Source organism: Oryza sativa, chromosome 1 (assembly GCF_034140825.1).
Source record: "Oryza sativa Japonica Group chromosome 1, ASM3414082v1".
Lineage (NCBI taxonomy): Eukaryota > Viridiplantae > Streptophyta > Magnoliopsida > Poales > Poaceae > Oryza > Oryza sativa.
Window position 1 is genome coordinate 21,699,188 of NC_089035.1, and position 22,341 is coordinate 21,721,528.

General features: G+C 41.9%; 3 protein-coding genes across 3 annotated transcripts; 2 read left to right on the forward strand and 1 right to left on the reverse strand.

Annotated features, from left to right (window-relative positions):
* Nucleotides 1-9,850: 9,850 nt before the first annotated feature.
* Nucleotides 9,851-14,052, forward strand: LOC4324674 (uncharacterized protein At1g51745). Its single transcript, XM_015761811.3, has 3 exons — nucleotides 9,851-10,338; nucleotides 11,336-12,384; nucleotides 12,776-14,052. Exons 1-3 carry the CDS (start codon nucleotides 10,121-10,123, stop codon nucleotides 13,831-13,833), a joined length of 2,325 nt encoding a protein of 774 aa, XP_015617297.1. The 5' UTR covers nucleotides 9,851-10,120; the 3' UTR covers nucleotides 13,834-14,052.
* A 430-nt stretch (nucleotides 14,053-14,482) lies between these two features.
* Nucleotides 14,483-17,327, reverse strand: LOC4324675 (ras-related protein RIC1-like). The gene is made up of 8 exons (NM_001428146.1): nucleotides 17,204-17,327; nucleotides 16,678-16,750; nucleotides 15,794-15,841; nucleotides 15,653-15,700; nucleotides 15,493-15,564; nucleotides 15,250-15,405; nucleotides 15,040-15,143; nucleotides 14,483-14,849 (listed from the first exon to the last, which is right to left on the reverse strand). The coding sequence occupies exons 1-8, from the start codon at nucleotides 17,215-17,217 to the stop codon at nucleotides 14,756-14,758; spliced, it is 609 nt and encodes a 202-aa protein (NP_001415075.1). The 5' UTR covers nucleotides 17,218-17,327; the 3' UTR covers nucleotides 14,483-14,755.
* Nucleotides 17,328-21,399: 4,072 nt separating this feature from the next.
* Nucleotides 21,400-22,058, forward strand: LOC9267897 (uncharacterized). Its single transcript, XM_015766780.3, has one exon. The coding sequence runs from the start codon at nucleotides 21,442-21,444 to the stop codon at nucleotides 21,829-21,831; it is 390 nt and encodes a 129-aa protein (XP_015622266.1). The 5' UTR covers nucleotides 21,400-21,441; the 3' UTR covers nucleotides 21,832-22,058.
* The last annotated feature ends 283 nt before the right edge of the window (nucleotides 22,059-22,341 follow it).

The following is a 22,341-nucleotide window of genomic DNA, read 5'->3' on the forward strand; positions in this document are numbered from 1 at the left end:
TCGGTTTTCAAGTTCGTTTGCTTTTAGAAATACATAAAAAGTGATATAAGAAATCATTTTAAAAAACTCGCATGTTAACTTAGGAGAAGAGTTAGACTCCTAATTGCTTCAGAACTCTTGCCAAGTCATAAGAAAGCAACACACAAGATATGACCATCATCCTAATAAAAGTTTCAAACTAGATATCAATACTATCAAAATGTATAACGCCGTTGTCTATTCCCACAATGTTTGACCATTCGTCTTATTTAAAAAATTAATATAAATATGAAAAAGTATATGTTCAGATTATATTTTATTTGATGATACAACAATTCACAACAAAATTTATGATATTTATATAATTTTTTTAATAAGATAAATGGTCAAACGTTGTGCGAAAAGTCAAAGGCGTCATAATTTTGAAATGGAGGATGTACTTTTTAGAAAAAAAATTAACAATAATATGATTAAAATAGCATTCACCCATCGCAACGCACGGACATTTTTCTAGTAACCTATACAATAAATCCCACTTAGAGCAAGTTTAATAGTATAGCCCACTACTAGCCCCAAATCATCTATAACCAATGTAATAGCCAATTCATACAGTAGTTAGTTACTATACTATTAATACCTGGTCCCACCTGTCATATACATATTACGTCTTAAAGTCCGTGCTGCAGCTAGCTACAGATCTGTAGCCCGCTGCTCTTCTCTCTCTTCCTTTACCTCTTCAAAATATGTTTATAGCCGGTTTATAGCCTGCTATTGCACCTGCTCTTAGGGTGTGTTTGGCACCCCTTTTTCCCAACACATCTTCCTCGTTTTCCGCGCGCACGCTTTTCAAACTATTAAACGGTGTATTTTTTTGCAAAAAGTTTCTATAAAAAATTGCTTAAAAATCATATTAATCCATTTTTGAAAAAAAAGCAAATACTTAATTAATCATATGCTAATGCACTGCTCCGTTTTCCGTGGTAGGGTTGGGAACCAGCGTATGCAAACACACCCTTAGTTTAGTTATTAAGTATCTTCTCTCATGTGGTGCTTTCACATTACGTTAATTATTTACGTCCATTGGATTTACACTTAATGTCTAAGATCATCCCAAAGTCACTTTATTTTGTTTCTCTCGGATTTCTCATGTTTTATTCATGTATTTACTTCTTCTCATCATGCACAACCATGCAACCTTCAATTAATCAAGCAAACAATAGGCCACCAAATGCTATGAATGAACCTAAACGGTCTTCTTTTTAATTTTGTGAATAGCATAATGAACATATCACATACTATATAGGATAGCCTATACATTTATAGTTGTGTCTCTAAATTACATTAAAGAAAAATGAACTATATGACATGTTCTGTTTTGATCATAAGGCAGTTCAATAATCGATCATTCACGGTATCAACATATTATCATAATATCTTTTTTTCTTATATGTTAAGTTTTTTCTAAAAATTATCAACCTCATCTTTTCACTTATAATTATACTTATCAGCCAAAATTTGAGTTTTCAACTTTAAATTTGGAGTTGATTTTAGGATTCATAGTTTATCTTTTAGCGTTTGCTTTTAGCTAGTTAAGAACATGTATATAAAGGTTTTATTCACAAATTATTTTTCATTTGCAAATATGCCGTTTCGCTTTTTCCTCTTATCAGCCAAACGATGGGGTTGTATAATGTTTTGTATTTGTATTTTGACTTAAGTTATAGCTAGCATTTTTATATATACCCAATACATTCTAAATTTCTTATCATCAAATTTGCAAACATAAGTTCTATAGCAATTCACGCAGCAACTTACGGGGAATCATCTAGTTACCAAGAAAACATGTTTTGTCAAATACCTACAACGCCATAATTACTGATCGGTTACAAGCGAATAACGATAATTTTTTAAACAATTTTTATTAAAATGTTAAAAAACTTTGGGATAATTGCTTATTTTACTATGTTTCGAAGGCTAATTATCAATCAGACCTTAATTTTTTCTAGTTTGCTTAATTGACCCTGTTTTTCTGAATCGAACCTATCGTTTCACCCTATTTAAACTACACCGTTAGGGTTTCATTTAGAAAAAAGAAAAAATACATTTATTATTCACGCTAACCAAATACCCTTCCTTCAATCTTATCCATCTCCTACCTCCTGCCCAACTCTTATCTCTCTCTCTCTCTCCTCTCTCGGCGTGAACAGCGGTGTAGGGAGGGGCGGTGGGGCTGGATTTAGCGCACAGAGGGGGGAGGGGCGGTGACGACGCCTACGTGCTGAGGGAGGAAGGGCCAGTGGAGCTATCGACATGCGGAGAGACGGGGACGGCAGCACTGGCACCGGCCCACGGAGGGAGGAGGGGGCGGCGCAGGCGTGCGGAGGGTTGGAGGCAGCGACGATGGCGCCGACGTGTGGAGGGAGGGAGGTGGCGGCATGGAGGGATTAGCAGGATAAGCGTGGGGAGAGAGACAATGGTGGTGTTGTTCTCGGCTTCCTCTTCTGATTTGTTGGTTCTGCTTTCTTACCACCACAAGAGCAAAATTGGTGTACCAAATTTGTGTCAAATTTTGTTCATTTTATTTTATCAAAATTCTATTAAATTGATTCAAATTTATCAATTGAAGCCAAATCTATCAAAGTTATGTCAAATGTGAAACATATGTCAAATTTGTTAGAAATATGTCAAAAGATTCGAATATATGCATGTTTTGATATAATAGGATCAAAACAATTGGCTGTAAGTGCCAAGTTTTACAATTGAAAACTTGCCCAAAACTTGTAAAATGCATATAAAATCCATTTTAACTCCAATCTGGATGAATCAAATTTCTGTGAACTCACAAACTTATGACTTTAATTTAGAAACATAAAACTTGGCACTTACAGTGGAAGAAATAGCTCTAAAAATTCATATAATAAACAATGAACATAGAGCAACCTCCAAATTATAAAATTTATAGAAAATTCACCTGAACTCTTTTTGAAGTGAATTAAGTTCCAGAATGTTCACAAAATCATACTCTCATTTGTCATGAACTAAAACTTAGCACTCTCTGTAATAAATATGTCACCAAATGTTTATTTAATAAAATTTACTACTATAGTGCAAACTAGAGACTATAAAATCCATAAGTAATTCATTTTAACTCTAAATGGGCAAAACTAAAATTTTGTTAGTTTCACAGAGGTATGCACTTTCGATCTATAGACTAATCTCTAGGTGAAACCATAACTAAAACATTTCTAAAATTTTAAATAACTAATATGGTCTATAATGAAACAAGCAAACTATAAAACTCATAGGAAAATCATGCTAACTTTAAAAATTGTGAAACCAACTTTGTTGAACTCCTGAGAACATCCCCTTCACTGCAGCAAGTCAACAATTCATAAATCATGGACCTAAACTGCACCTAAGGACTATTAGAGCTTAATTAATCTAGTGCTAGTATTAATCTTTGAAAATTAATAACTCTCAAATGCAAAGTGATAAAATATAAATTCTTTCATCTAAATTCATCTTAGACCAGTACCTAACCACACTAGTAAACTCATGCATTCTTGAGCATTTTAGATTTTTACATGTTTTGGTATTTATCGTTACTGTTATTTCTTTTAGACGGTGAATTCGTTATCGGTGAGGTGATTGGTCTTATAGCTGATCTCAAGGAGGTTTTATATCAACCAAGGCAAGTGTTGCCCTTCCTTTGAACATATTGAATCCTATGTTTTCGGGCTAAATGTTTTGATTGTAAAGTTGCACGTGTATTTCTAAGTATCGGTACTTTCAAAACTATAGATTGTAGTTGTACCTTTAAAAGATGCATGAATCCCCTTTTGAAAATCACCCCTTGCTGTTTTGAACCTTAGGGTTACTTAGAGTACTTTAATTGTGCTCATATGACTATACTATGCTTTTATAAAGTGCAAATGCTTAGCCTTGCTTAGTGATAAATAAAACATGGTTATGAGTCACTTGATATACTATTTGGAACTCCTTTTTAAACATTATGTTCAGAGGTGATTCTCCGATTATTTGTGAAATAAAATGTGATTTTAGACTTAGGCGGCAAGTGATATGCATATGGTAGTAGTTGCATACCGATAGGGGGAGTGTTCACTTGAGTCGATTAAGGACCGAACATCATATCACCCACTATGTTTACCATACATCCACATGTGTCTTTATGGGGGGACCTTATCCTATTAAGTTAAGCACTTATCTAATCTTGCATTCGGGAGGCCGTTGTAGTATAGGTAGAGGCCATGAGTGTATTGTGGGCTGCCTAGAGGAACTACCCATGTGTGTGTGTGATCATAGGATGATAAATTCCCTACATGTGTGATTTCCGTGAGGGGACGAGTGTACTATTCTGCTCATGGCATGGGTGTCTAAGTGTGTCCAATACAACGATATTGTACCACGTGGTGGGTTCCCGTTGTGTCCGCCACCACGGCGTTAAGTTTAAGGCGTGGGCCCGCCACTTAACGGTTCTAGGTCATATAACGTGTATGGTTTAGGATGGAGGAACACGTATCGTGCTCACGGTCATGAGCGACATGATGATGTGCTATGGGCATAATTTTGTGATTTCTAAATGCTTTTGAAACTAAATGTTTTGAGATGATGATGAGATTGGTATATGTGATATGATTGCCTTACTTCTCGTTGTGTTTTAAGGGAATGATGTCTATCTATTTATGTTGAAATCATGCTATGATTAATATGCTTTACATATTGCTAAAATGTTTTGCTTAAATTACGTTGTAAATGGTTTGTGAACTAAAATTGGCTTTATGCTGAAAATTGAGACTACAAATAGCCTTCCTTTGACATAGAGCTTTCATGTATGTAGGTTTTATAGTGCTCTTGCCAGTACATTAATTTGATTAATGTACTGAGTCTTGCCATGTTTTGTCTAATTTATGTTTTACAGGAATAGACTTAGTTTAATTTGAGTGATGCGGGCTTCGACTGCTTCTTCTAGGATTTAAACTTAATAGGTAAACCCCTAGTCGGTGTGCTTGAGGATTGGGTAGTCAAGCTTCCGCTGTTCTCTAATATAGCTATATTTGGCCGGTCGGCCCATGTATCTATTAAGTAGTTGTAATCTAAATTTTATTTGTTTTAGATGTATTTTGCTATGTATATCCATGCTTAAGATGAAAGTGTGAATCTAGTGCACATCCTGGGAACTAGATTCATATGAGTATGAGTTAAGAATATTTGAGATGTTGTAGATCTGTAGCCATTTTTTGTCAAGTCTCCTGAATGTGTGACACATCTGGTCGCCGCCTTCGAGTGGTTTGACGGGCACATCCCACGCTGAAGTTGACTGGCAGGCTAAATGCCTAGCAATGTCTCTAATATTCTTCTCTCGAGGCGTCGGATATTTCATTATGTTTGTTTGATGACTTGAATTATTCACTTCATATCTCAAATATAATAGGAGGTCCGAAGAGCCTCTCCGACATCATTTCTCTATCAAACTACTAAAACATCACCACCAAATAGTTGAGCATCCTAGGCCCAAAATCTTTAGTGACCAATTGGATCTTTGGCAATTTGATATAGATACAATCCCTGATCTTTATTGAGAACCTCATAAACAAAATCCTAGACCACATAATAAATGGACATGATCCTCTAAATATTTTAGTTGGAAGAAACCTTATAATTTACTAAAATAAGACAAGAGAAGGAGGCATGCCTAGGATAGCTGGTGCTTGAGCCCTAGGACTGCCTCAAAATTCTTGTTTACATTTTGTTAAATCACCATGCAAATTTTATAGAAAACTGACATTTCAATAGTTGAATCCTATCTTAACCCTATCCGATCTTACTATAAAGATGATGACCACCAACTTCTAAAGATCAACATGCAAGTGTGTCACGTCATCACACACTAGCAATTATTATCTAGAGTATTTTAAATCACATGGGCTTTTCCTCCTCCCGTGACTCCCGTGCCGCTTGCCTTGGGCGACACGGAGGCGACTGCCTGAGTGCGCGGGGCTCCCCAATCGCGTTCCGCTCTTGTTGCCGCCACCAGCGAAGGCGGTGCCGGTGGCGCCGGCGCCTCCCTCCCTCTTCCTCTCCCCTTCTTCATCCCTCTCTTCTCTCCATCCCTCCTTTCCTCCAGATCTGGGGCATCCAGTGTCCTGCCTCCTCCCCACCTGGCATCGGCGGCCTCCTCGTCTCGGTCCGGTGGCGAGGGCTGCGCGGGGACAGCCGGATCTGGCCACATAAGCCCAGATCCGGCGCCTCTCTAGCGGCTCCGCGCTTTCTAGCGTGAGGCCAGTGCGGACCGACGGTAGTGGAGTCCGGGTGGCACCGACGAGCTCCACCGGTCTAGCGTGGTGGCTAAGCAAGTCGTCAACGGTGTACAGGTGGTTGTGTGCATAGAACAGGTACCTTTGGTGTGTAGGTGGCATTTGGTGGCTTCCATTGCGGTTGCTTTGTTTGGATGAGACTCCGAGGTGAAATCCTTGCCCGGCTTGCCAATGCTAGCAATGACAACGCTCTCGGGCGTCGTTCACCTTCTTGAAGGCGTTGCTACTGGAGCCCTCCTTATCTCCACATCAAGGGGTTTCTCCGGGTGAAAACCTAGATTCGTATGATCGGGTGATGTCGCCGTTCGGTCGGCATGTCCTTCTTGAAGGCATCGTTTTAGGAGTTTTTTCCTTGATGGACAGATATACTTAGTTTTTAGTTTTAGCTTGTTGTTTTCGCCGGTTTTCCACAAATTAACCATGTCGTTGTAAGGTTTTTGGGTTCGGTTTCCCTTATAAACTAGATCAATTCTCTTCTTCTATAATGAATTGCTGGAACTCCCTGCCTGCTCCCTCAAAAAAAAATCACATGTAAGTGTGCGGCATCATCACCCACTAGCAATAATTATCTAGAGTATTTTAAATATCACACAAACATGATATGTCATTTACAATTTTGTTGTATTTTAAGAACTCAATATGCAAGCATTGTCAAATCATTATCTACATTATTTAAACATATACATATACCATTTATATAATATATATAACATGCATTTATCTATATATATCCCACAACAAAGTGCGGGGTATCAACTAGTTCTTTAAAAATTTATGGCTTTGCCACTAGCATAAGGGAGACCAAAGGAGTCGCGATGACATAATACACATGAGAGCCAGAAGCCGCAGCAACAGCACAGTGATGGCAATGGTGGCGGCGCCCCCTTCATTCGGCTAGAGCATCCCATTGTCGACCTCATTTCCTTCCGTGCTTCCTCCACCTACCACCTCCCCGTTACCCGTGTTCCTCCTCTTTCGGAGAGAGAGTGTCAGCCGCGGCGCCTCTCCTTCGCCACAAGTTGGGACATCACCACGCCTTGATCCTCCTCTGAGCCTTATTGAAAATACCAGATCTTTCCCCATTGGCCCGATCTACCGATTAGCGTCATGTGCATGGGGGCGGCTCGGCCGACAAGCCTTGATAGGGGGGAGGAGGAGGAGGAAGGAGGGCGGTGGTGGGGACAGGAGGAGGACATCGAGTGGCAGATGGAATGAAGGTGTTGCGTGGATGAGTAGGCAACCGGCTAAGGATATGATTGGACGGTTTTTTTTTATTTTGAGAATGCCCTCATATCGTTATGATTACAACATTGTCCTTATAAATCGAATTTTCTGTTGTTCACATTACATTTCACGCACAAATTAGAGTTATCTTGTAAACATTACGACAAAGTGCAAGTGGTGGGAGCATTGCTTTGCTATTTCATTGTATCACGCGCATATATGAAAAAAAATGCAAAGCTCTCTATGGCACGCATGCACGCTGGGGCTATCCACATCTAGTCAACTAAACCGGACACTAGGCATGGCGCAAGCATCCATGAACAGTCCCGATGATTGAGAAACCTAACATCGTCGGTTAACCTGCCCAATCGAGGAGCTTCTGTGCAGAATAAAAATACGAGTCACCTATTCCGAGGAGGCAAAATTTTTTTTTGAAAAACCGAGAAAATCGAGATGGTTGCCGATGTTATCAGCTGATGATTTATGGTTGGAGTCGAAAGTCTAAACATATGTAGTTTTTTTTTATGACTTCAACATTACCTGTTCTTATGTGTGAGGACTAGTGGGATGTTATCCTATTTTACTAACCATTGATGTGTTTGTGTACTACTAGTTTTCTAACTCATGTTCCATTTGTAACGTGAATGTTGTCTTGTTCTTCATAAAACTCTTGTTGTAACAACATTTGAAATACACGCACTCATTTCAACAAAAAAAATTATATTATGAGGTTGTTGAATATGTCTAAGACTAAACCAAACAAACATAAAAGCAAATCTTACAATATATAGTGCAAACCACATAGACAGTGCATACCTGAAAACTACTACAATATCCAAAATTAACGTCTGAGATTTATCCACTTCAACATGAATAAAACTTTTACTCCTAGATTACTGCATTTTGGATCTTACCTTAGTTTTCAAGTTTGCACTACATATATGGTTTATACTACATATTTTCTATAAATATTTAGAGCCTATTTGGTAGGGCTTCAACTCCAACTCAGAAACAAATGGTTTCAGCTCCACCAAAATGGGAGTGAAGTTGGTTAGAGTGATATGAAAAAATGAACTATAAAGGTGAAGCGGGTTTTGGGTTGCTCAACAGCTCCACTTCAGAATTTGCTCCTGGAGTTAGATTGAGAAGTTTGAACCTTGCCAAATAGGCCTTTATCTTACGCCTTTCTCAAAATAATGGCATATCTCAGTCAACAAACCATAAGTTAAGAGAAAACTGACTGGATGAATCAATCCGTGCGTAAAACCCATTGTTATGTAGGCTAATGGGTTAGCGTTCGCAGCCCGTGAACGCTTTTCGACAACCCAACAGCATATTAGCCTCCTCCCCATATCTTCCTCTCTCTCTATCTTATCTTCTTTCTCTCGCTCTCAACAGCTTTGTCCATCCGTAAACACGACGACGCGAGAAGTCTTGGACGAGCAGCCTCCCTCCAGCAAGCTTCACCACCAAGTCAATAATTGTCTCCACCATCACCCCCACCGTGAAACCGCTCGGTCTCACTGGCACCGAAAGGCATCAACATGCTAGCGTGTCCCAGTGTCCCTGCCCCGTCAGCCTCCTCCCTCCATTTCTCCTCACTTGTCCCATGCCACCAATATTGGCCCACTGTCACCTCCTAACCCCGTGGCACCGACGACGCCACTGCCACCTCACCACCCACCCACAACCCTCCTAGACCATCCCTCCCCACTTCCCTCCACAGCGCCACCCTCCTTCCCAACCCCATCCCCGAACCTTAACCCTAACCCTAACTTGGCCTTTTTTTTAAGGGAATGCTAGTCGACTAGTTCTATTGATCGGAGAACATAGTTACTTCACTAACCAAAGTGCTTAGAATAAACCCTAACCTGGCCCTTATCATTGTGCGTTGGAGCACGTTTTCCAGATACCTAATTCGCCATATCTTTCCTATAGAAGGAACATCCAGGATTCCGGGGAAAACGTCCATAAAACTAATCGGACGGCCAGGATAATCTGTTACATCGCTAACCAAAGTGCTTAGAATAAACCCTAACCTGGCCCTTATCATTATGCGTCGGAGCGCGTTTGTCAGATACCTAATTCGCCATGTCTTTCCTTTAGAAGGAACATCCAGAATTACAGGGAAGACGTCCATAACTAATCGGACGGCCAGGATAATCTCCACATCTCTCAACCGCGGCAGAGCAAAGCTACCCTAATGGGCTTTTGGGCCCAGCCGAGGAAGCGGCCCAATCAACACACACGCACGCCCCCAAACCCCCACCCTTCTACCTTCTTCCACCTCCACCTCCTCCTCCTCCTCCTTTGCCCTTTTCCACTTCCTCCTCCCCCACTCCCCCCCCTCCTCCACACAAGCACGGAGACCTCCCGCCTCGGCGGAGGAGGAGCAGCAGCCGCCGCAGGCGCTCGCGGTCGGGGTCGGGGAGGAGGGAGAATCTCGCGCTGTCTCCCGATTCATTCCGGGGGGTTGTGTGGTTTTGAGTTCTTGGACCGGGAAAAGGGGGCGTTCTTGGATTGATCAGTGGAGGAGGTGGGAGGAGGGGGGTTGGGGAGAGAGAGGAGAGGAGGCGGCGGGGATGGGGAGCTGCGGCGCGGGAGCGGCGGACAGCGAGTGGCCCGACGGCGTGACGGGGCGGGACGCGGAGGTCGGGGCGCTCGTGTGGGTGCGCCGCCGCAACGGATCCTGGTGGCCCGGCCAGATCCTCAGCGCCGACGAGCTCCCGGAGAACTGCGTCGTCCCGCCGCGCTCCTCCGGCACGCCCATCAAGCTCCTCGGCCGCCCCGACGGCAGCATGTCCGTACACACACACCTCCTCCCTCCTTCGTCGTCCTCCAATCCCCTGTCTCTTTTTCTTCTGATTGCTTTGCTTCTGTTCCTTTCTCTTTGTTAAGAGTTCCTGCATGCTTAGATGATCCATGCTGTAGTCTGTTCTTGGTCTTATGGCCATTTAGACCTACCTCTGTTTCGTGTCCCACTCTGAATTTGGGCAAAGAACACTGTGATGTGGTTCTTGATTTGGGAAGAACTGGAAGATAGTGTATTGTGCTTGTCCTGGGTGGCTTTCTGAATTTTTAGTATATGCCTTAAGCTCAGCAAGGCTGCTAGTGCCATGGGATGTTTGGTGTGTTTGCAGTTAGCGGTAGTTGTTGTTATCTACGGTGGTGTAGTGTATTCTAGACTATAATCGTCAATGGATTTTATTTTATTTTTGCTCAGCCCCTGTTTTTCTGCATGATGAGATATGGGAATTGGGCGAGGTAATGGACATATCGATTAGTGTGACACGATTATAGCTTTTATCAGTATACACCAAAGACAACTTGTGTCATGCTTCTCTTGAAAATTAGGAGGTAAATTTTCGATTGAATTCTTGTGCTCTCTTGATGGTATTTTTATATCTTACAGATATGGTATGAAGTCTGTGAATCTTCCCCTGATTTTTTCTTTTTTTCCTGAAGCTTGCTTTGGACTTAAGAGCGAAGATTCATTTATATGGGGAATCAATGTTTTTAGGTTGTATGATGAATCGATGACTTTAGGTTGTATGGATGTCATCACTTCTAGTAGGTTTAGATGGATTTTCTTCTAACTGTTCAGCATGTCCATAAACTAATGCTATTATGTGCCTTTTCTGAATGTGTTACTTCAGAAGAGATGTTTTATTTCTATTCACTATATTTAACTATAGTTTTGTTTAGCATGAATTGTGTATGTGATGTATTTTCTGTACCCTAAATCTGACTATTGTTTTTTTAATCTTACCCACTATTTTTAATTAACTTTGCAACAGTGACTGGTATAATCTTGAGAAGTCTAAGCGTGTGAAGCCATTTCGATGTGGAGAGTATGAGGAATGTATAGAAAAAGCAAAGGCTCAAGCTCGCCAGCATAAGAGGGCCTACAATGAAGGAAAGTATGTCCGCAGGGAAGATGCTATCATGCATGCTCTTGAACTTGAAAGGGCTCGCTTTCCAAATGAAGATGATACTGATGAACATGATACTAGTGGCCTATTATTTGAATCCCAAAACAGCTATTGTGCAAAGTCCAAAAACATAAATGAGCTCAATAAAAAATCGTCTCGCACTGCAAGGGATCTGTATGATATTGAAGAGGAGTCAGCTAAAGGTTTGTCTCAGGCCTTAACATTATATAAACAGCCACAGAATGTGTCCTCTTCAAGCACTAGGTATGCTTCATCATCAAGGAAGAAACATAAGGCATCAAATGATTTTGAGGATGACACAGTTCAAGGATCCCAACGTATGAGAGACCTTACGGAGATTGGATCAAAGAAACACAGTTCATACGTCCTAAATGGGCACCGGGATCTACCACTTCTTGAGAGTGCAAGCTTTGGTTATAGCTTGTCTGGTACCAATGGGATAAAAGGTGATCCGCAGTCTCATTCGGCAACAAAAAGGAAGCGTTCCAATATTGGCCAAGCTTATGAAAATTCAAGGAAGAAAGACAGACGTCGCCCTTTATCGAAGTTATGTAAAGATTCAGCTGTGGCAGTTCCAGCATATAGCCACTGGGATCCTTCAGGGCATTCTTCTGCCCAGTACTCAGGAGGCAAAATGTCCAATGCATTTGAACCAAGTAGGGGGAAATTTGGTTTCCCATTGGATGTAAATAATTATTCATACAGCTCAGGGACCTCAAGTGTGGAAACTTTATTAGATGCATCATGCGCAAATCATGATGGTGTTGCCAAGGTAATTCCAGTAAAGGAAGCGGAGGTCTCATGCATGCCTGGGTTTCTCAATAATGACTGCTCTGATGGCGATGAATATTTTGATACCCCCCTTGTTATGGAGGAAGATGCCCTCGAAGAAGGTAAACTCTTAGGATTATTTTCCTGATTTTAGTTGCGATATGATTTTAAGCATGCTGCACTAAGCAATGATGACCCCATTTCATAGGTCAGGTAATTAGATTTACAAGAACAATAATTTTGGTCATGAAGCTCTTTGAACACTTCTCTGTGCATTTTAATTGAGTAGACTATGGGTTTTCAGATGACTCATTGCTAAGTTTCTTGTACAGCAGAGTTCTTATAGATTTCTGACATACATATATCAATCTATAAAGGTTGTCAATTTAATCTGATAGCAGATTATTAATTCTTTCATTCTCATCCAAATGAGTGTGTGCAATTGATGTCTCTCACTCTTTGAACTATCATAGGGAGCAATTGTTTAATTCTTGTCAGCTGTATCTTTTTCAGATCATCTGCATAAATATGAATCATGTGCATCAGTCAAGGGCCAGATCTCAAAACCCAGGAAGCAAACTGCTGAATATACTGAACTGGTCATACCTTCACCTCATGGTCACAGAAGTTCTAAGAAGAAAAGCATGAGCTTTGTTAGTCAAAGAACACAAGAAAACCACAAGGATAGGACTTTGTTGGCACAACATGGAAGAACAGTAAAAGGGCAAGCATTAGACACTGATGCTGTTGAGGTGGATGCCAGGGTGAGCAGTGCTTTCTGTAAGCCCCCTGCACTTAAGAACAATATGCAACTTGCAATAGTTCCTGCTGATGGTTGTGCCAGTACTTTGGAGCAACAGTATTATGGAAGTGGACCTGAGCATGATGAATCATCTGAAACTATAAGCAACCGCTCACAATCAGAAAAGGGCGCACCATCTTCCCCGTATTATGAGCCACTTCAAGTGATACCACCTGAACAGAAATCTGGTCTAGAACCTTCCAGTCCCCATGTGGTAAAGCCAATCAAGAATGCACGGACAGACTATAAGGTATATGATGTAGAATTGGCTGCTCAAGGAAGCTACAAGGGCCATCGTGTGCCTCTTGTTTCTCTCATGAGTAAATGGAATGGTAAGCCCATTGTCGGTTACCCTATAACTGTGGAGGTTTTAAAAGATAGTAGTTCTGCGGCGAGCCGAAATGATCTGCGCCCAGCAACTAGCAGTCTTAACAACTTGCTAAAGAGGAGCGAACCTGCGGAACCAAGGCAAGCAAGATCGTCACATTCATCGAGACCTGCATCAAGACCAAAGCCCAGCGGTAAGAAAAAGATCTCAGAGCATGATACGGACAAGTCACGGCGGCCACACACAAAGAAATCAGCAACTTCACCGAGGAAAATGCGTAGGCTCTCATCTTTCGCCAGCAGTCGTAGAGATGGTGCAAGCAGGAAGCCCGTAGTTGGCAAGATTAGTGGGCCTACAATCGCGTGCATCCCGCTCCGACTTGTTTTCAGTAGGATCAACGAAGCTTTAAGTTTTCCAGTGAGATCAGAGAACCCTACATGAGGTGTGGGCTGCCAAGCCTGCGCTTGGAGATAGCCTGTGAACAGAGAGACATATTGCTAGTTTTGCATGTACATTAGCAGCCTTATAATTTTTATAAAAAAAATATTAATGCCTGCCATGTTCATATCAGCTATGTGCTTGTAACCGTGTAATTGCGATTATCCGCCTTGGTTTCAGTTGAAGCATCCCACAGTGGGAGGAAAATAAGCACCTTGAATATACTGATTGCATCCGATCGTGGTAACGCGGCCTGAGTGTTCTTTTTGCTCATATATGCTGTGAAGGGTAGTTCATGCTTCAGGTTTGTTGCTGGAAACAAGCTGTGAAAGTTTTGAGCATCCAGGAGTATGCATTGTGTCGATGTACCGTCTTGCTCTTGCAAACAAAAATGTGGTTCTGCTTGTACATCCTGCGGCCAGAACTCGAGTAGAACTAGCATGTTAGGCTAATCACATTTTGATCCCGTAGAAACGTCATAATTTGAGTTTGGTGTTAGTATCAACAAATTCAATGCAAAACGTCGTCCCAATTGCACGCAAATTTCTAAAGGACGTAAAACATCGGATAATTCCACATAAATTTCTACAGTAAAATATCTTACTACGGAGGCAGTGCGCGCCTGGTATGACAAGATTGCACTCCGTCAGCATTTCGTAGCACAGTTTGCAAGTGGAACCATTAATCGAATAAAGTCGAACATCGATGCCACTTGAAACATAGAAATATGAACAGGCAGTTAAAACAGGCCCACAGCATCTGCCGCTTCGTTACAGTTAGGGGACAGACTTTTTCCAATAATATCCGACACAGAACACATCAAGCTTTTTGATAGTACTAATAGACTTAATTTACAGGGATAGAGCAACCAATTAAGTGTTGCTTGGTGCACAAACAAGCACACTATTGTGATCTAGATTGATAATCAAGAGCAGCAGCTGCTTTGCTGGGCAACAGGTTGGCCTCGCATTTGCACGGTTGCAGGCTTGCTTGCATTTGTAGCCGGTTGGCTTGCCATCCTATTCAAACAAAGAACAAGGTGTCAGGTAATGCAAGTGAATGCTAATACCAATAATGATGGTCCAGCAATAGTATGTTCATTTCTATGAATTCTTTCCTTATGTAACTATATATCAGGAGGTCATGATGATTAAGCACAAAATAGCAATTTCCTAGAATAAGCCTTCAAATATCTAGAGGGAATGTCACCTGTTCTTTATCTCTCCTGCCATGGTCATGAATGCCTTCTCCACATTTGTTGCATCCTTCGCACTGGTCTCCAGGAATGGTATTCCAATCTCATCAGCAAGGGCCTGTCAATGATTAAAACATATGTATGCCAGTTGAACAAGGTATAATCCACAAGGAAGTCAAAAGATATTTATGCGAGGGTAATGGAAACACAAAGCAAAAAAATACCTTGCCAGCCTCATAAGAAACCACTCTGTTCTCAGCTAGATCACACTTGTTCCCCACCAAGAGCTTGTTCACATTTTCACTAGCATACCTATCAATTTCATTCAGCCACTGCTTGACATTGTTGAAGCTCTCCTGATCAGTCACATCATAAACAACCTACATAACATACATTACATAATTAGCAAGCACGGGGTAATATTAATCCATGGGAGATGGATAGTGACATATGTGAAGAGTGCTCACAATGATCCCGTGGGCACCACGGTAGTAGCTGCTTGTAATGGTCCTAAATCGCTCTTGGCCAGCAGTATCCCACTGAAGGAGAACAAGTTGACATATCAGAGCTGAAGTTTCTTAGCAGTCTGGAAAAATGTTACAGCCTTCACTAGAATGGTTTACTTACAATTTGCAGCTTTATTGTCTTCCCATCTTGCTCAACAGTGCGGATTTTCTAGCAGGTCAAACATGGAGTGAAAAGGCTATTAAGGAGAAAAAAAAAAGGCTCATTTGTGCAAACTTATGCACATGGAAAAATTGAACTTACAAAATCAACACCGATGGTACTGATATAGCTCTCCAGATATGAATCGTCCTGCAAAAGAAATGAGAAGATAGATCCTTTAATCAAGGCCAGGAGGAGCTACCAAACAAAAATATGATGCAGACTATGAATACAGCTGCCATAGCACATGATTCTAGAAGTAAACGCTCTCCCACTTGATCATCATTACTGGTTGCATTTCTGTCAGATGTAATGTTGGAAAATGAGGACATTGAAAACAGAAACTCTCCAGATCTTAACTCGTTTTAGGCGAGTCACTACTACTAACTAAATCAGTATCGACAAGCTTGTCCCGAAAGTATAGTAACTTGAGATGCCACAGACCTTGACAAAATGACCAAAACACCTCAATCTTTTTTCCAAATTGTTCACGGAAACTACCCAAAGCAGAACAAAATTCAGATAAACTCTTATGATTATTTCTATGATTCTACGTAAGATTTTATCATTGGCCAAACAGCAAATAACATTATCAGGGCACCCTACGGAGGAACTTGTCATGCAAATTCAAGTCCATTACAAATCTCCCACGGCATTGTTTTTATCTTGGATCAATGAACATACCCCAAGCAATAAAGCAATCAATGTCTACTTTGTCACCGTTGCCGATGCCAAGTCATTATTCGCAAACATGCATCATACATATGCCTTGAATAAAACCAATTAGGTGATACTCTCTAGTCAAATTTTAAGTATCCTCTTATCTTTCCAATGAACTAAATTGGTGTCTTGAAAGTTCACAGGCTTCTGGCCACTTTGCCCGGGGACTTGCCATACGAGATGCATTCAAATAAACAAAACCTTAAATTATAATCTAAAAAGAAAAAAAAAGAAATCTCAATACAGGGTAAGGAAGCGATCCTCACCGCAAACCTCAGAAGCAGGCAAGACTTCCCGACGCCCGAGTCTCCGATGAGCAGAAGCTTGAAGAGGTAGTCACTGCAGAATCACCCAAGCATCACATCACAGCACATCACATCAAATCAGTAAGTGCACCACAGCAAGCCAAGCAGCCAACGGCACGCAACAAACCCCCAACGAAGCAATAGAAACACTCATGGCGGACGAAGCGCGGAAAAGCGCATCCGAGAGAATCTGCTACTCCCTCCCGCCCTCCCGGCGTGGGGGAGGCGGGGACCAGACGACAGGTAACGACTAACTACCACCACCCACCTCCACAAGCAACCCCGTTCAACGAGAAGCAAGCGGGGGGGCGGACTAGCGCCGCCGCCGGAATCCACGGCTCGGGGAGGCGAATCGGCGGCTCGACGGCGAGATCGGGTCCGCGCGCTTCGCTCCGCTCGACCCCGACTCCACCCACCGCCGCCGACAGCGAATACTCCAGACGGAACTACAGGAGAAGAAGAAGAAGAAGAAGAAGGGGAGACTTACTACTCGGGATTCATGGCGGCGGCGGCGAAGGCGGCGAATCTCCGGGAGGCGAGGCGGCGGAGGCGGCGGCGACGACCGAGGGCGGCGAGGAATTTGGGGGGAGAAAGCGGAGCACGAGGAGGGGAGGGGGGGAAAGGGGGGGTGGAGTGGGAATAAAAAAGGGGGAGAGGAGACGTAGCGGGGGTTGGGGTTTGGGTTGTCGAGTGGGGCACGTCTCGTGGAGTCCAGGGCGGCAGCAGTGGTAGTCTAGTAGAGGCAGCGGCCGCGGCCAGCCATGAATGCCACGACACGAACCACCCGGGTTGGTGGGTGGTTGGTTGCTTGCGGGTTTCGGAGTCTCCGCCGTGGGGCCCACCCACCTCCCAGATTCCCGCAGTTGGGCCGGGCCGGGCCGAGATACCCCCCCTCTATTTCCAGCCAAGGCCTCCTCTGTCTCGATTGCTCCAATACCCAAAAAGAGAAGGATTGTAATAGTTTTTTTATTTTTTATTTTGGTGAAACCAGGTCACCCGGGTTCAACTCTAGGATTTGACATGTGCTAATTATTCTTGTATTAGTGATAGAAAATATATTTATTTACAGCACGATATTCTTAGTGACTTCGTCAAATCTTAAGACACTTTCGAATGTGAGTTTTCTGCAAGAGGTGTAAGGAGACGAAGTAACTAGAAGCTGGAGACGCCCAAAGAGTTGAAGAAATCCAAAAGGTAAATGAACTGATGGATAGATATCCAAGTCTAAGAAGAAGAAATCTTATTATCAGCTAAAATTAGCACTTCCAGACAGTTAACTTCGGATGCTCCTGACGAACCCTGCTAGCACAAACAGCAAAAAAACAAAACAAAACAAAAACGTGTTCATCTCACAGGAAGGTCAAAGGCGCAGGCATGTGGTCAAGGTCAACTTGTTGGCTATCTGAATAGTCGTTGATACTCGGTGAAATTTCTCCACATAACATCTGGCACCAGCAGGCGCAGCAACCACCAATTTTGATGTTTCAGTTTCTTATAGAATACTAGTATCGCTGTATCGCTGTAAGACAGTTCATTTTGTTGCCGAAAAAAATGGATTTACTTGTTTGCGAAGTGTGGGAAATCCTTCCGAACAGAAATGTAGGTTTGCTTTCGCTTTTGGATTTCAAGTGGTGGACATTTATCCTTCAGAAATGTCCTGTGTTTCGTTATTGTACGCAAGATTCTCAAAGGATCAAACAACGGTACGTTCCAACTTTTGGTGATGGTAGTACGTAGTAGTATGTTTTTAAATGCGATGGTTAGGCCATTTCCGGAAGAAAAGAGCCTAACCATGTCAATCCCTTGACCTGTAAGATTATGCTAGCTGGGCGGCGGCAGCTGACTTGTAAATTCCTATGGAGATGTCACTTGTTCATTCCTGCAAACTACTTCCCGGGTCCCACGTCCCTTCGACCACCTTGAGTACTCATAGTATATCTTGGTTATTTATTTATTTATAAAACGACATCTATTTAAAAATATACTCTCTTCGTCCTAAAATAAGTGCAGTTTTACACTGTTCATATTCAATGGTTAATCGTTCGTCTTATTGGAAAAAACAATTATGATTAGTATTTTTATTGTTATTAGATGATAAAACATGAATAGCACTTTATGTGTGACTATTTTAAAAAAAAATTATAAATTTTTCAAATAAGATGGACGGTCAAACATCAGACATGGATTTTCACGGTTGCACTTATTTTGGGATGGAGGTAGTACTCCGTGAGAAGCACTTTATATATAACAGGCAAAATTAGTGGTAAAACACCAAAAATTCTGATTTTGGTTTATAACACCGAAAATTCACGGTTCAATTTTTCGAAAGCTTTCGTGGCATTTTGCCTAGCATATACTACTATTATAGTATTAGGAAGGAGAATGCCTCCGTGCAGGTCTCATCCAGCACCTATGCCACTGCTTCTTCCATCGACATGCATTGCTCTTGCTGACCACCATACCTAAGCGAGAGGCCAGTCTAGATTTTTTTACATTTTAAATCTTTTTAAAACTTATTTTACAAACATACCCCTGAAAAAACGTATTCCCAAAATGGATCTTTTTCACGGCACTAACACTATTGGCGCAGTGGTTTAATATGATGGCATCAAGGACATTGACGTTGTCCCACTAGTTTCCTCGGAGAAGCTAATTCACTTATATCAATATAAATGGGGTGACATCAATGTCATGGAGGCCGAGGACCAATTTGTAATCAAAATTTCAAAAGTGAACTATTTGTAAATATTTTTTTATTACAAACAAGTCATTTTTCATTATTTTTTTATAAATTATTCTCTATGCCAATGACATTAGAGCATCACCAATGTATATGGCAAAAGTGATCCATATAGATGGGACCCACATAAAGAGACTTTAACTATAGCAATTTCCACAATGTATATAGATACAAGGTAGCATTAGAAGATATGAAAGAAATAGAGATAGATAGTATTATTTATTCCATATAGGTAGTCCATATGCTTATGGATACCTTTTGTTATTTTCTCCATATAGATTAGTTACACAATGGTAATAGGTAGTTGAATGGAATATAATATTGCCTATAGACTACTTTTGCTTTACATTGTGGATGCCCTTAGTGTCGTTCCTATTCATATAAATGACTTAGCTTCTCCGAGGAGGCTAGGGGACCGTACCAATATCATTGGCACCGTTATATTGGACCATGGCGTCAATGACATTGGCGTCGTGGAAAAGCTTCATTCCTATAATAAGTTTTTTTTGTGATCTATTGTAAAATAAGTTCTCACAATAACCAAAAACTGAAGAAAAAATCCAGCAATGCCAATACCAGCTCCACCTCCATGACAAAGGCCGTCTTCACATCTCTCTTTCATGAAGTGGTAGAAAAAGTAACGGATGTATTTTTTCTGTGTTACAGAATTGGAAACGTGAACTTTTGATCCTACTATGGAACTATGGAAGAAATCAATTTTGCCTTCGTAATATTGTCGCTGCATATTTCCTGTGAAGACGTTTCTCTCACTGTCGTGCCATGTCCAGGTTATCTCTTCGCATACGTACGTGATGATCCTGGTGACACGGCAAACGGGCTACGCTAGTCCGGTATTTACTGCAGATGCTTGATCCAGTCGCCGATCGAAAACATTTCAAGTTGAGACGCCATACGCGTACATTCCTTTCCCTCAAAACCCTCAACCCAGGGAACAGTGACACTACACTAGCACACATTACATCATTGTTTGGCTCATTCAACGGAAAAAAAAAACCAATCGGTATATTTACAAATAAAAAATAATTTGTGAATAATATATACGTGTATGTTCTTAGCGATCTAAACGCAAAGGCTGAAAAATAAACTACAACGAAAAAACCCCAAAAACCGACTTCAAATTTAAGGTTGAAGATTTAAATTTTGACTTATAAGCCTAAGTGAAAAGATGAGACCGGAACAACGACACCGCTCGCTCGCTAGGAAAAAAAGAGTTAATTGGATCGATGCCACTACAAATATACCATTTTAGATAAATTCTACTACTATTCATGATATCGGCTACGTACCACTATAATTTGGGAAAACTAAAACCGCGCCACTCCGTCGTATTTTCCATAAAAAAGATTCTCCGTTAACCTCAACTGTGCGTGGGGAAGAAAGAAGATGGATGATGGATGAAGATGGAACTGACATGTAGGTCGAACTCGAACGTCTCGAGGGTTTTGACGGAAAACGCAACAGGGTGGTATGTTTCTAATTTCCCTAGATTCAAGTGACACGTTGCTGATATCGTGAATAGCAGTGGCATATATCTAAATGATATATTTATAGTGACATGGATTCAATTAAAAACAAGAGCGATTTACGGTTCTTGAGGAGGTACCATTTTTTCTATTGTAAATTTGATACTTTTTAATATCTACACTAAATTTTTAGTACTTATCATACCTTGAGACCTTGAGGAGTACTATGGAATTGCTTAAAAAAAAAACTGAGAGGAGAGGGGAAAAACCGTGGCGACCAAGCACGGCGTGGTCTTGACACTTGAGTCTTGACGTCTTCCTCTAGCTTCCTCCTCGTCTCTCCCACTCTTGCTTGCTCGCCTTGCCTACCCACGCGGCCACACGCACGCGCGCGCGCGCTAGCTTCCTCCAAGAGACCAACACCCTGCATATATATACGACCATGGCATAGGCCCCAGAGAAACATTTTTGAACCGGGCCATTTTTGAGTCGTCGGAGTCGATGTCGGTGGGGAAGAAGGAGATGGCGCCGTCGAAGGAGGACGGCGCGGCGGCGAAGGGGGGAGCGCGGTCGTACGCGCGGTGCTTCTCCGGGCTGGAGTTCAGCGTGGGGCCGGGGTCGCTGAGGGACGCCGACGCCGGTAAGCTCAAGAGCCAGATCAAGAAGTGGGCGAAGGCCGTCGTTGCGTACGCGCGCCAGATCAGCTTCGGCTCGCCGAGGGCGGCGGCCAGGTCCTCCTCCTCCCGTCGGGCCATGTCGTCGACCCGTGGCCGCGACGGCCACGCCGAAGGCGGCGGCGGCGGCGGCGCCGCCACCGCGAGGTCGGCCACCTTCCCGTCCAAGTCCGATCTCGGCGAAGCCAACAACGACGAGATCGTGCCTGCAACTTAAGCTTGTTGTCCTCACGCAGGCACGCAGCTCACCTCTCTCGGTCGGGTTCTTGTAAATTCTGATGATCTTCTATTCTTCTTCTTCTTCTTCTTCTTCTTCTTCTTCTTTCTTTCTTTCTTTCTTTCTTTCGTCTTCTTCTTTCTTTCTTTCTTTTTCTTCTTTGACCTTTTACCGTGGCGCCACAATTCAATTTGTTCTTTTTTGAATAAAATTCATTCATTCTTTCATGCCTGGACTATGTCGTGTTTCGCTTTCTTTCTATCTTCTGTCCAAAAGTTAATGTATGGTTTATTTTGAGCTTTTGCAGAGTGGGGAGTTATCAATATATACCAATCTAATAGGTGTACTACCAAAATATTTCCCTGTTAAACATATTTACATGAAACAAAATCCAAACAAATTGAATTTGAAAACTCAAATGAAGGGACATACATTCAAAAGTGAAACATATCCTCGAGAATTAAGGCAATTCCGTGAGTTCATTAAAGCCACAATTGTCATAACATAAGA

Excerpts from the sequence above, each read along its gene's own strand:
- LOC4324674 (XM_015761811.3), top strand. The coding sequence starts at position 10,121 with ATGGGGAGCTGCGGCGCGGGAGCGGCGGACAGCGAGTGGCCCGACGGC. Across the intron at positions 10,339-11,335 it reads GGCCGCCCCGACGGCAGCAT|TGACTGGTATAATCTTGAGA; the intron begins GTCCGTACACAC and ends ACTTTGCAACAG. Across the intron at positions 12,385-12,775 it reads GGAAGATGCCCTCGAAGAAG|ATCATCTGCATAAATATGAA; the intron begins GTAAACTCTTAG and ends TATCTTTTTCAG.
- LOC4324675 (NM_001428146.1), bottom strand. Across the intron at positions 15,144-15,249 it reads TTTCTTATGAGGCTGGCAAG|GCCCTTGCTGATGAGATTGG; the intron begins GTATTTTTTTGC and ends AATCATTGACAG. Across the intron at positions 14,850-15,039 it reads GCAGGAGAGATAAAGAACAG|GATGGCAAGCCAACCGGCTA; the intron begins GTGACATTCCCT and ends TTGTTTGAATAG.
- LOC9267897 (XM_015766780.3), top strand. The coding sequence starts at position 21,442 with ATGTCGGTGGGGAAGAAGGAGATGGCGCCGTCGAAGGAGGACGGCGCG.